Source organism: Xyrauchen texanus, chromosome 26 (assembly GCF_025860055.1).
Source record: "Xyrauchen texanus isolate HMW12.3.18 chromosome 26, RBS_HiC_50CHRs, whole genome shotgun sequence".
Lineage (NCBI taxonomy): Eukaryota > Metazoa > Chordata > Actinopteri > Cypriniformes > Catostomidae > Xyrauchen > Xyrauchen texanus.
Window position 1 is genome coordinate 13,294,999 of NC_068301.1, and position 14,507 is coordinate 13,309,505.

General features: G+C 36.4%; 1 protein-coding gene across 1 annotated transcript in view; it reads left to right on the forward strand.

Moving 5' to 3' along the window:
* LOC127620045 (prolyl endopeptidase-like) overlaps positions 1-11,335 on the forward strand; it is a 35,135-nt gene extending 23,800 nt beyond the window's left edge. Inside the window, exons 8-15 of the mRNA XM_052093122.1 lie at positions 405-596; positions 1,907-2,104; positions 2,325-2,428; positions 2,558-2,694; positions 2,944-3,038; positions 4,813-4,944; positions 6,200-6,356; positions 9,705-11,335. Of these exons, the coding sequence (XP_051949082.1) occupies positions 405-596; positions 1,907-2,104; positions 2,325-2,428; positions 2,558-2,694; positions 2,944-3,038; positions 4,813-4,944; positions 6,200-6,356; positions 9,705-9,999 (1,310 nt within the window). The 3' untranslated portion in view covers positions 10,000-11,335. The remainder of the gene's footprint in view (positions 1-404; positions 597-1,906; positions 2,105-2,324; positions 2,429-2,557; positions 2,695-2,943; positions 3,039-4,812; positions 4,945-6,199; positions 6,357-9,704) is intronic.
* Positions 11,336-14,507: the final 3,172 nt, after the last annotated feature.

Genomic DNA, 14,507 nt, shown 5'->3' on the forward strand with positions numbered 1-14,507 from the left:
CATACAAACAATATACTTATAGGTGATTAGACAGAGAGACAGACAAACAAAACACTAATGGAAAATAAGACAAATAAAAAAATCAGACAGACAAACAAAACACTTATAGGAAAGCAAGCAAGCAAACAAACAAAATCCTTAAGGGAAAATAAACAAGCAAGCAAAAAAACATATGGGAAATTCAACAAACAAACAGACATACATATGACAGAGAAACAAACAACATCTAGTAAATAAACAAACAAGCAATTAAAAACAAAATACTTATAGCAAATTCCGTATATGAACATGTTTTTTTTTAAAAGGTCTGGGTTGTCTGTATACAGGTATATGACTTGAAAACAGAGCACTGAAGCATATACACACAAACAAACACATTGTATATATTTTTCTTGTTATTCCAGGTTTGCTGCCATGGGTGAAGCTGGTTGATACATTTGAAGCACAGTACAAATACATCACAAATGAGGGCACTGTCTTCACTTTACACACCAACATGGATGCACCGCGCTACTGTCTCATCAACATAGACCTGCAGAAACCAGAGCAGACACACTGGAGAAACCTAATAACTCAGCACGAGAAGGACGTCCTGGGTAAGAGAACATCTCTCATACACAAGTAAGGCTGGAAGAGGCTCAACTCTTATTCGTTCAAATTCCAAGAAAAGCAAAACATTTATATTTAGTCAAAATTTGGTGCTAGCTTTAGATCAGTATGAAGTTGACCTAACACAATCATGTAAATGTTGTTGTTCATAAGAGCCACAGTGACTGCTCTGGATTCAGGAAACAATGTGAATGTTTACAGTATAAGCATGATGATGGATGTATGAATGACTTAGAAATGTATGTTTTGCATTTTAAAGTCCTAATGATGCGGAATAAAGATGCTGATGACCTCCTGCAGCTTATTACAACATGGCCTAGTAAAATCTAAGATGGACAGATATGTGACCTGCTCCATCATTATGAGTCCCTTTGTCTCAGATAAACATTTAGAATTTTCTGTACTAACTAAAGTAAAAAGCAAAGCATGTAAATTATTATATCTGCCAACATTTAAATGGTAGTTTGGAGTAGAAACATAATAATTATAATTGTTTACTACATCTTACTACAGTGCAGAAAACTCAAATTGATGGAGCAGGTCACATATATCACTCCATGTAAACACTAATCATTTGACATAAACCACACATACACACACACGCGCATCATTTGTACAAGATGCACTATCTACAAAATGTCATGATTGCATCAAAGAGCTTTAAATTGGTCAACTGCAGCATCCAAAATTCTTTCAAGCTAACCAAATGCTTCAGAAAATCTTTAATTTATGGATGGTGTTACATTTGTGCCAAGTCCAATAATTCAGCATGTTTTACCGGCATGTTTTCAAACACAGTGAAAAGCTGCATCTTCTTTTTTCTATCATATATAGGGGAGACGGGTGCTTATTTTAACACCTTTTGCAGTGTATACTGTAACATCTCTTCAGCTAAATGTAAACATCAAAGCAAAAAAAAAAAAAAAGTTAAAGGTACAAATACAAATATACAAATCATTGTTTTAACCAACTTATATTGTAATTCATAAATTATATAATACATTTAATACACATGTGACAAACAAAATACCCTTGTCCTAAATTGTATAGTGTTCAGCACACAACAATTATTACAAAAACCTGTATACCGTAGTCAGTTTCCCCTTGTTACAAGTAGCCCCGGTGTGTCATACATTTTTCCCTGTATAATTTTTCATATAAACTCTGGAAATAGAGCTGGCTCATATTTTTCAAAAGTATCAGGAGTCATCAAGCTCTGTGGACACAATCATAACTCATTTCCAATGAAAAAAATAAAAGTGTGGCCTGACTGTTAGGGTTCATGTCTTGTCAACAGGCTTTGTGGAGTGTGTGAACCAGCGTCATCTGCTGGTGAATTATGTGCATGATGTGAAGGACATCTTACAGCTCTATGAACTAGACTCAGGAAAACTGATTCGAGACCTGCCGTTAGATGTGGGCACTGTAGTTGGACTCAGCTGCAAGAAGAAGCATTCTGATTTTTTCTACAAGTTCACCTCTTTCACTACACCAGGTAAACACTCAGTCAGACACTTTTACCCAAAGCGACTTACAAATAAGGAACACAAAAAGCAATGTGTCATACAACGGTCATGGTAACGGACATATTCAGAAGCAATCAGTTAGATCAAAATGTAAATAATTTCTTAGTATATATATGCAGTTTTATGGTCTAATATTAATTGTCTATCTGGAGTACGTTTTTGTCATATTCACTAATTCTAACACCTAAGGCATAATCTACCACTGTGACCTGAGTCAGCCCAACCCAGAGCCCACAGTCTTCCGACAGGTGCAAGTAAAAGGCTTCCAGCCGAGTGACTACCAGACAACTCAGGTCAGGCTGCGCTCAGTCCTGAAATAACACAATGAATCACTGCAGGTCTCAGGGACACTTTATACATCACAAAAGAAAAATGTGATGCACCTCTCTGAAACTCTAGGAACCTGTTTGTGTGTTTTACAGGTGTTTTACCCTAGTAAGGATGGCACAAAGATCCCAATGTTCCTGGTACATGCGCGTGGAATAGAAAAAGATGGCTCTCATCCAGTCTTCCTGTATGGTTATGGAGGCTTTGAAAACTCAATTCAGCCATACTACAAGTCAGTATTGCAAGCAAGCTGTTTGTCAGACTAATAAAAACACAAAGAGAGAGGAGTCTTATAGGAATATTCCAGCCTAAATACAAATTAAGCTTTATAGACCGCATCTGTTGTTCATATTAGGGCAGGAGTCTGAATTATTTTGTGAAAATCGTAAAAATTCCATTGCTGTTGTCGATAGATCTGAAGTTGTATTTAACCTGTAACATTCCATTAAGAAAGAGTTAGAGTGTTTTTGTTTGTGTGCAGTACTGCGCGTCTACTTTTTATACGACACCTGGGTGGTATCCTAGCTGTTGCTAACATCAGAGGAGGAGGAGAGTATGGCCAAACCTGGCACAAAGGTACATCAGATCCTCACTTCATTCAAACTCAGAGTGGTTTAATGTGCTTTTTAAAAGATCATTTACATTTTTTTTTTTATCAAAATCCCTACAGCTCTAATTGTTCAGTTAACTTTAAAACTTTTTAAAAATTCCAAAAGAAAATTGGTTGAAACTTGCAGGGAGTCACTGACTACTCTGCATAAAAGTAAACTTTTTACCAGTTGTGAAAGTTTGATGAATCTAATTGAGTCAATCGTCTGTCAAACACTGCCTGCTGGATTTGCAAATCCCATTTAGGGCTGAACTAGAAACTGACTGCTTAAAAGCAAAATGTGAGAACTGTTAAAACAGGTCCATAATTTAATGCTTGAAGCTTTTTTTCCTAACAAAGCTAAACAAAATACAACAAAACAAAAACAAGAAACAAAACAAAACACAAAATATAGCTATATAGACAAATAATTGAATGTGTGTGAAATGCAGCCAGTGACAACAGTGTGGCATTCTACATATAGATTAAAACTATTTTAAGCAGTGATTATTTTATTCATTTTTTTTTTAATAAATGTAAAAATATAATAACTATTTTATTTAAAAAAAAATTATGAAGAAATAAAAATATTATAATATATATAATTATAATGAATTATTTTATAATATATATAATAATATTATTTAGAATATTAGATTTTGGTCAACTTTTGGATGCAAATTATTAAAATTAAATGGAATATTATAGTGTTTTATGTTTTATTTGTCACATTGCACTAAAGTAAAAGATTATTAAAAATGCTGTAAACTTAATGCTGTGTAAAAAAATAATAATAATAAATTTGGTGCCAGCTAAAAAAATATTAGGGATGTCCCGATGACATTTAAAAAAAAAATTTTTTTAGTACTTGCCGATACCAAGTCAGATATCTTTTCAATAAATTCCTTAAAACTTTAATAAAATTTAAGTATAACAATTCATTTTCAACATGATATTGTATTATTTTTATCAAGTGATTTTATTCAGATCTTCACAGCCTTTTCCATAATACAACATTGGAGTTATTTTTGTCAAATAAAGTGCTGCATATTAGAGCATCACAGATATTAGATATTGCTCAAATATAATAAAATGACTACTGATTTCTAATAATTATTATTATTTGTAGTATTACAGTGAATATTATATAGCTATACATTAGTGATCTATTTATATCGTACTTTTCCCCCTTAATTTAATTGAGCTTTTACTTTAGCAGAGCTTTATTTTGAAGTGTTTCTGTGTTGTTGTGACCAAGGAGCTCTGATGTTAAGATGTAGCTTCACACTCTGGAAAAGCCAGTCACTACGTGACTCAAAGTGATTATTAAACCCCAAAAGGCTGCTATTTAATTCAATAAATATGTAGTCTGTATGTGATTAATAGTAAAATGTTAATTAGCGCTCTGCTAGCCTTCATCTGCTACAGAGTGTGCAAAGCTCATGATGGTGTTTTTGGTATCTGAGCATTTTTACGAACACGTGTACAAGTACATGAGTGCTGTATAGGAGCCGATACCGATAACAGTACTGGTACATCCCTAAAAAAACCATTCATTTTCCCTTATACATTCATTCCAACTGGTAGAGCATGGCCCTATCAAATGCGAGATAATTGGTTTGATTCCCAGGGAACACATTCATTGATCAAATGTATACCTTGAATGTACTGTAAGTCGCTTTTATAATAAAGTAAAACACATCTGCCAAAGTGTAAAGAAAAGCTGAATATAGGCATGTCATTTATTTTGTATGTTTTCAGCTGGCATTCTTGGGAACAAGCAGAACTGTTTTGATGACTTCCAGTGTGCTGCTGAGTACCTGATCCAGGAGGGATACACCACTGCCAGCCAAATCGCCATCAACGGAGCCTCCAACGGTGGCCTACTTGTGGGTACGTTTCCTGGAAGAGCGTGTGGCGTCAGAGCTGCAGAGAGGAAGGCAGACAGACACAATCATCTCTAGATAATAAAGAACAGACAATAAGACTCATCAGTTTTAGCAAAAATACACCTTTGCATATGGTTAAATTAGAGTGGTGCTTTAATGAAAACGTATGGATGTGCAGCTGTGCGGCTCTAATGATGTGTGCCGTCTGTGGCGTTACTCACAGGTAGCTCATCTGTTGAGTAAACATGACATTGGTATTCACACACAGCACTTTCTCACATCAGTCACACCAGCAGCTGCTGCGAGAGGCAAAGATGTGCTCGTTTCTTGCTGGTGAGAAGCAAGCTCACTTTGTCACCCTCATTAAACAGCACGTTTAATAGGAGATGCAGTCGTTAGACGGGTGGCACACACCAGCTGGAAGTGTAAATACAGTTTCAATCTCTGTCTTATTCATAAGGGGGGGACATAATTGAGTCAGTGGAGTTGTTGTGTATAGGGGCCCCAAAAAGTGTTGGACACTTAAGGGTTAGGTCACTCAAAATGAAAATTTGTTCACTCACCGTAATATTGTTCCAAACCCATCTGACTTTCTTCTGTGGAACATAAAAGGAGATATTAGGCAAATTGTTATTCTCAGTTACCATTCACTTTCACATTTTTAATCACCGAATGCCCCCACATGGATAGTATAATCTAAATTCACCTACTTTGTAAAGAGCATCCAATTGTCCCCATGAGGAAAATGGCTTAAAATCCATACAAAAAGACATGTCTAAACGACAATATAAACATGCAGAAAGGTGTCTGTGAGGATTAGGTTAATGGGATAGAAAATGATCATTTAGCTCAGTATAAAACAATAGAAGTCTATGTAAATTCTTCACCATGATAGAATATGTGCATGGTGGGTAATAATCAGAACAAGATGAGTGTGGGAGTATGTGTGTGTAGGTGGTGCACCGGTTTGAAAAAAAAAAAAAAGTGGTAAATATATTACTAAGCATTCCAAACTACTTTAAACAGAATGTGTGTGAGAATAGGGTTGATCTATATGTTTAGTCAGTTGTGCAGTTATGTGTCTTTTTAAATATGCGAGTTGTGTCAAATGTGTCTTTTCTGTGTGAGCAGTATTTGTAAAATGTTTTAAACCTACTCATTTGAGTACAGGTGTATGAGTCAGTGTGTCTGGTAAATGTGAGCTGTGAAAGGACATTGTTTACAGCAGAAGTGGTATAATCTCTGTTTTTCTCCTCCAGCGGCATGTGTGAACCAAAAGCCGGAGCTCTTTGGCTGTGCGGTGGCTGAGGTCGGGGTCATGGACTTGCTTAAGTTTCACAAATTCACCATTGGTCACGCCTGGACCACTGACTACGGCTGTGCGGATGACCCCGAACAGTTTAAATGGCTTATCAAGTATGACTTCCTGTCTGCTGAACAGTCTATAACCATATAACCTATAACAATGCTAGAGTTCCATTATTACTTCTAAAATATATGACTAGTTTATGCTGTGTCAGAAACCGAAGCTGTTTTAGAATGATGGTACCTCATAAGGAAGCTAGTTTTAGATTGACTTTCCAGGCATTAGATTTGCATACGCTTCAGAAATAACCAAGTGAATATTTAATGACTACACTGCTCATTGCTCAGTAGTTATAGAATCATTCCATTTACAAAATAATTAGCTTTTTACTATGTATAACGAAAATCTAAATTTGTATATAATTACATGAAGTACTTGTACTGAATATGTAAGCTTTGTAGAATAATTTATTATTTTGCAAACTATGTAGGCCAAGGCATGCAAGATGGAGACTCTCATAGCTATGCATGCTAACTGAACACACAAAAATAAACATTTAATTTTAGGTGTAGTGTTAATCTTGACAATGAAATTACTGATGAAAATGTCCATTTAAAAAAGTTATTATATATTATTATTATATATATTTTTTGTGAATGCATCATGATGATATGATACTCAAACGTTTTCACTTAAAACACTGTTGACGCAAATATGAATAGAAAAAAATGAATCTGCAAGATATTAATTCAAATTTTTTATTATTTTTTTTTAAAGAAAAATCTAGGAATGATTGAATAAAATAATCCAGTTGTGCTTGGGATTTCCCGCTTGAGCTGGCCATGAGCTACAAAATCGAAATGCCTGTGCAATGAACTTTAATAACAGGTTTATTACCTCACTCAAAAACATCCTATAGATGTCAGGTTAATCGGCTATATCCACAACATAAACGTAACATTACAATTTACATCTGTAGGCTACTGAGGTGAATAAACGGGTGAACTTCTGTTGCATACGCCATTTTTTTTAATCTTCATTATATTAATTATGTGCTATGCTATTATTTCAGAGGTTTTTTCAGTTTTCTCATGTTGTTTAATCTTACATATTAAACATCCAATCTTTAAAGTGGTCATGAAATGCTCTTTTTGTATTGTTGTATTATCTTCCCTGAGGTCCACTGATAAAGTTAATTTTTTTTTTGCATTTCATAATTTAGTAATATATGATCATTTTGAACCCTGTCTCTGGCCCTCTGTCTGAAACGCTTGGTTTTGCGTCTCCTGAAAACTTCAACGTAAACATCCACTGTTCTGATTGGCTAACATTGTGCATCCCCTCGAATAGAACCATTTTTGAAAATCGATATGAAGAAACTGAATAAGCACCAAAACATTATAAACTAAATGTCTGGGTTTATACATAACGCACATCCAACACATTGCATCCGAATATATTAAACTGTTAACACTCACACCCTGTCTACACCAGATGCGAGATTCGCATCAAAAGCAGTATACTCAACTATGCTGTCTACCATGAAATCATCCGTTGCGGCACGTTGCTTTGCGCCGACAGTAAACAGATGTCCTGTTCCATTGTACGCTGCACGCGGTGGTGCTACTACTGCCAACAACACAAATAAATGGTTTAGAAAGTTTGTGTCAACACGCCCGGTGTAGACAGCCTCAAACTATTGCATCGTGTTGCGTCACGGAAATGCCCAGTGTAAACAGGATGTCAGCACGTCAGTCATGATGACATTAAATATTCATGAATGAGTACTGTTTACTTGCAATCAAAGTGTTTTACGTCAAAGTGTTTTAACTGTCCCATGCTTAAATAACCGTTACTTTGCAAAGCTTGAATCGTACAACATCTAAAAATAAAGTAGATGAAGGAAAGAAAGTGTCCATGATGCGTTTGTGCTCAAAACAGCAGGGCAGCAGCTGAATGAGAAAAAGATTCTCCTCTTCAGTTGAACTTGACACCATGTCTTTTAAAAGTGGCCCGTGAAATGTATCAAGCGGTCGAAGACATTTGTCTGTGCACGATTATGTAGAAAAATATTTACATCCAGACAGACGCATAAAGGTGTCTGTGGCGAGCGGGGCGGGGCCGAGCGACGACTGTGCAGAGTGAGACCGGGATGCACTACTGGAGCGAATTATCTCGCCTAGCTGTTGTTGATTGCGGTGTTGGGGGTGAGGGATAAAGCCGCAACCAGGCATTGCATATGCAGATGTATTTGGTCCTTGTGACATCACATGTTCCACGAATTCCAGACAAGCTGTTTTTGCAGCTTGGTTTATATAAATGCTCTTTTTCTGTTAAAGGTGCTGTAAGCGATTGCAGTCATTCTACTTCCATGAGACTGAGCCGTTGGATTAGCCACACCCCCTCTTTCCAGTAATAATATAATAATAATAATAATAATATAATAATAATAATAATATGTCAGTTGTCCATATTTTTTTCTTAAAAATTAGAATTTTTATTTGGTCGTGGTGCACATTATCACCAACTAAAATGTTATTTTTGTCTACTGAAGTCATACCATTTTACTAACTTGCTTTACTAACCCACTAAAATGAATGAATATGATAAAATATTGACTAAAAATTAAAGGAGAGTTCCGTCAAAAGACACAAATTATGGCAAAAATTAAAAACTACAAATTATTGTGTGAAATTAACACTGATGTCATATATAGCTTACACTGCTTTAACTGATGTATTTATTTTTTCATGATTAAAGGTGCCATTTTTATGCCATTGTTTTTAACTGCCTCTGCTGTTTTTAGGTACTGTCAGCGATTTTAGCCATCCTAGAATTTCCACAAGCTGAGCCATTGGATTAGCCACACCCCTCTTTCCAAAACCCTGCACTCCAAATATTACCAAATGAGCTTTATTGAGACCGACACAGAGCAGAAGCATTTGTCAAAAACAACAGCAGAAAATAGCACCCTCAGCTGACAACTGTTTTGAGCAGCATGGTATAAATATGGCATTAAGCCTCAAAAATTCTCTGCAACTACAATACTATAAGAAATCAAAAAATTATTCACAGGCAGAAAATGTCAGTGCCCATGGACACATTTCTGTTTACTGTTTACAGAGTTTAGTGCTGTCACAGCGACCGGTGAGATATCTGACGACACTTATTTCATTAATATCCTTTAGGGAGTAAGAAAACCTGCATACCTTCCCATGCAATACCTTTAAGACTAACCACATAAATCTTTAAGAAATATTGTAGGATTTCCATACAGCCAATAAATAGAAATATACATTTCATCCAAGATTACATCTATGCTCCCTTCATCAGTCCATCTTAGTAGACAGACTGTTGCCTTCCTACGGATACTACCTGATAAGGCAGCATTTCATGTTTTGGACACAGCTTTGGTGTTATGGGGTTCAAAGTTTTAACTTTGATAATTTCCTCTACAGATACTCCCCCCTTCATAATCTTCCTCAGGCCCCTCGAGACGGACAACCATACCCTGCAATGCTGCTGCTGACTGCCGATCATGATGACCGCGTGGTGCCCCTGCACACTCTCAAGTATGTGGCCACTCTGCAGTATGGAGTGGGCCGCAGCCCCGGGCAGAGTTATCCACTGCTGGTCAGAGTGGACACACGCAGTGGACACGGTGCTGGGAAACCCACTGCCAAAGCTATCCTTGAAGACACGCACATATTTGCCTTTATAGCTCAGACACTAGGTCTGAGTTGGAGGGAGTGAGAGACAGAGAGACAAAGAGACAGAGGGGGAAGAGGTGATTGAGCAAGGAATGTAATAAGGTAGCAAGTGATTGGAAGTATAAAACATGGGAAGTACTAAATGATCAGACTTTGTATTTTTTCAGCTTGGTCAGCAATAATTTGTGGAGATATCATTTGTATTCTCTTAGCACAGCAATGTTCAGTAAAGTTCGGTTTTTATTATCTTCTTTATAGTTCTAATAATAAATAAATTATTTTTAGATCAATCCATTGAATCTTAAATCCTACAGATGTCAATTTACTGGTTTGCATTAATTGCAATACCCAAACAAGCCACTAAGGTGCAGTAAAGGACTACAACAACCGTGTCAACTGTTCTACCTGACCACACATCTAGTGGCCCCAAAAAGTATTTGGACACATCAACCACACTTAAAAATGTAATATGTTATTGCATTAGATAACAAAATAGAAAACCAAGTGGCATTTATTTTATAAAAAGATAGCACAATCTCACTTTACAAGCAAAACAATTTCACAAAAACAAGCTGGTTAGGTTATAAATGATTAAACAACAGAAATATTATTTAAAATTAAGACAAAAGTTGGAAAAGGAACACAAGATAAAATACAGGGGGATACATTCAGAAAGAAGAATGATTCAAATTTCAATATCACTTCACATTGTGGTGCCTATGTTGCACAATGACATAATTACAATAGTGATAACTGTGTAATTATACACTGTTCCACAACATAATTACAAGCTAAGTGCATGTTATTCATTACTAGTACTAAGTACTTTACCGTATCCAAGTTGCAGTGTAATTACTCATGTAAAATGTGACCTAAATTGAAATGAAGATGGCTTTGAGGACACCCATCAAATAAATGGAGAGAAAAGAATTTAGGAATAAGACATGAAGAGATTGAAGGGGAAAGGTGTGTATAACTGTGATCACAGAGTGTTTAATCTGAGAACCTGAGAATTAATCTGATGAAGTGTGACGGCCCCTGAACAGAGCAGGAAACAGCTTGAACTGTAAACCCCAGACGTGATGACTCAAACAAGACTTTCAGATGAATGCACATTCAAAGAGTTGAGAACTATCACAAGAAATGAAAATTGATTGAGAGGCAAAACCGCTTCTTAAAGGGACCGTTCACCCAAAAATGAAAATTAAGTCACAATCTACTCACCCTTAAATTTTTTGCCATATGCCATATGAATTTCTTTCTTCCACCTGAAAGCAAATTGGCATTTAAGAGAATGTCATGGCTGCTCTTTTCCATTCAAAAATAGCAGAAGTACCATAAAAGAAATCCATATGATTTTTCACATAACGCTTTCATAGGTTTTCAGAAAATGTTTAATAAACTTGATGATCCAGGTTAATTTAGTATAATATGACTGTTCCAAATAGCATCGTGTGTGTCAACTGAAGCAAGGAAATCTGAGCTTTTGTACAAAGGAGTTAACATGTTCCATCTCAAAAAATTGACTTTCATTTTATTAGTGACCTTGAAATAGTGCAATATCTTAAATATTTCTTATTGATTTTTCTTTTCTCCAGGTTTAAAGGGATAGTTCACACAAAAATTAAATGTATCCCATTTACTTACCCTCATACCATCCCAAATGTGTATGACTTTCTTTCTCTGAACACAAATTAAACAACATTATTTCAAGTTAAAATCAGATGTTAACATACCAAATACATTTAAACTCAGTTTTTCACAATTCATGACATTTAATCATCGAAAACATTCCCTGTCTTGCGTCAGTTAGGATCACTGTTTTAAGAATGTGAAACATCATAATAATAGTACAGAGAATTATTTATTTCAGCTTTTATTTCTTTCATCACATTCCCAGTGGGTCAGAAGTTTACATACACTTTGTTATTATTTGGTAGCATTGCCTTAAATTGTTTAACTTGGGTCAACTGTTTTGGGTCGTCTTCCACAAGCTTCTCACAATAAGTTGCTGGAATGTTTTGCCCGCTCCTCCAGACAGAACTGATGTAACCAAGTCAGGTTTGTAGGCCTTCTTTCTTGCACATGCTTTTTCATTTATGCCCACAAATTTTCTATACGATTTAGGTCAGGGCTTTGCACTGGCCACTCCAATACCTTGACTTCGTTGCCCCTAAGCCATTTTGCCACAACTTTGGAGGTGTGTTTGGGGTCATCAATTTGTATGACATATTTGTGACGAGCTTTAACTTCCTGGCTGATGTCTTGACATGTTGCTTCAATATATCCACATAATTTTCCTTCCTCATGATGCCATGATTTTGTAAAGTGCACCAATCCCCCTTGCAGCAAATCACCCCACAACATGATGCTGCCACCCCCATCTTCACGGTTGGGATGGTGTTCTTCGGCTTGTAAGCCTCACCCATTTTCCTTCAAAAATAGCGATGATCATTATATCCAAACAGTTACATTTTTGTATCATCAGACCAGAGGACATTTCTCCAAAAAGTAAGATCTTTGTCCCCATGTGCACTTACAAACTATATTCTGTCTTTTTGATGGTGGTTTTGGAGCAGTGGCTTCTTCCTTGCTGAGTAGCCTTTCAGGTTATTTCGATATAGGACTCACTGTAGAGAGCAACCCTCTCTATATAGGACTTACAGTGGATATAGATACTTGTCTGTTTCCTCCAGCATCTTCACATGGTCCTTTTGAATGTGTCTCCTTCCAGAGCAGTATGATGACTGAGTGTTCTCATGGTGTTTATACTTACTTTTCAATGAAGACTTACACTTTTGAGGCCCACTGTACGTACATATATACATGTACTAATATTATTTAGAAGTACACTTTATAGTGCGAGACACAAATAAATCAAGATTAATGCATAATAATGAACATTTGTTAGTGTTTCAGCTTCCTTGATATTTAATCACTATTTCCTTGAAAGCCACTAAAAGCCCAGAAGGATATCCAGCGCAAATTGTTCATCGAACTCGTTCTGTCACTTAAATACACTGCCTTAACATCTCTATCCACAGTGAATGAACTGAACTCTTTCTACTGAGCACTATTTGCACCTCAAGAGATGGCACACTCCCCGAGAGAGACCAGATCAAGCCACACTCCACTTTGTTTGTTCACACTTGCTCTCAATCCGGATTAATTTCCCAAATCCGATTTAAACACTGGCACTCTAATTGCTTAGATCAAACACTTGCATTAGGAAACTTTTTGCTTCACACTGGCTTAGAGGTGGATGCATTGCTTCTTTCTGAAGGGTCTTTTAATCTGAACACAAAAACATGTAAAACCTCTTAGAACAAACACACATAGTTGCCCATTGCTTTTTCACTGCTGGGAGTTGGAAGTATTTGTGTTGGGTTTACGTCTGCACAATGCATTTCTTGCTCTTCACACTTCCAGTTCTCCCCATCATTATCTCTTTTTAGCACTAAGCAGCGTGAAAAAAGAAAGGCAATCCCCTCGAATTAATACTGATAATAAGGAGCAATGGGATTCATTTAAGCCTATGGACATCTTACATCTTTTTGAACTGATTGAGGACTTAATTTTTAACCCTTTTAGGCACAGGGGTTACACAGAGAAACCTTTATTTTCTTAATGCACTCTTTAATGTTTATTAAAGTAGGAATTAAAAAATGTTCTGAATATCTGAATGTTCAGTTCACACAGCTTCTGATAGTGCTTCTTAAATATTTCTTACCAAATACATTTTGCAAACACTTCTGTACAATAATACCTTAAAGTTTTCTTGAAGGTTGCAAAATGAGAATTTATAAAATAAATGATCAGCAGTTACAGAAATACTCAAACCAGCCCGTCTGGCTACAACAATTATCCATGTGATTATCTAATCAGCCAATCGTGTGGCAGCAGTGCAGTTCATAAAATCATAAAGATACGGGTCAAGAGCTTCAGTTAATGTTCACATCAACCATCAGAATGGGGAATTTTTATTATCTCATTGATTTGGACCGTGGCATGATTGTTGGTGCCAGATGGGTTGAGACTTCTGGAACTGCTGATCTCCTGGGATTTTCACGCACATCTGTCTCTAGAATCTACTCAGAAACAAAAACATCCATTGAGTGGCAGTTCTGTGGACTGAAATACCTTGTTGATGTGAGAGGTCAACAGAGAATGGCCAGACTGGTTCAAACTGACCAAGTCTACGGTAACTCAGATAACCGCTCTGTACATTTGTGGTGAGAAGAATATCTGAGAATGCTATTCTGAGATGCGGGTTGGTGCTATTTTGGTGGCACGAGGGGGACCTACGTGCCTTTGCCTAAAACAACAGGAGGGTCGACAAGACCTTCAGGATTATACTTTGATACATGAATCAGTGGGAAGTATGCAGTAAAGTTGAATATTTCTAAACATTCTGGGGTAATTTAATTCTCTCTCCCTCTCATATGAAAATCAGAGTAGGAAGGAAACTGTTTTTCTGGGGGTTGGTGTGCTTGATTGTCTCACTGATTACACATGATTCAAATAGACTCCATGAATATATGAATTCAGGCA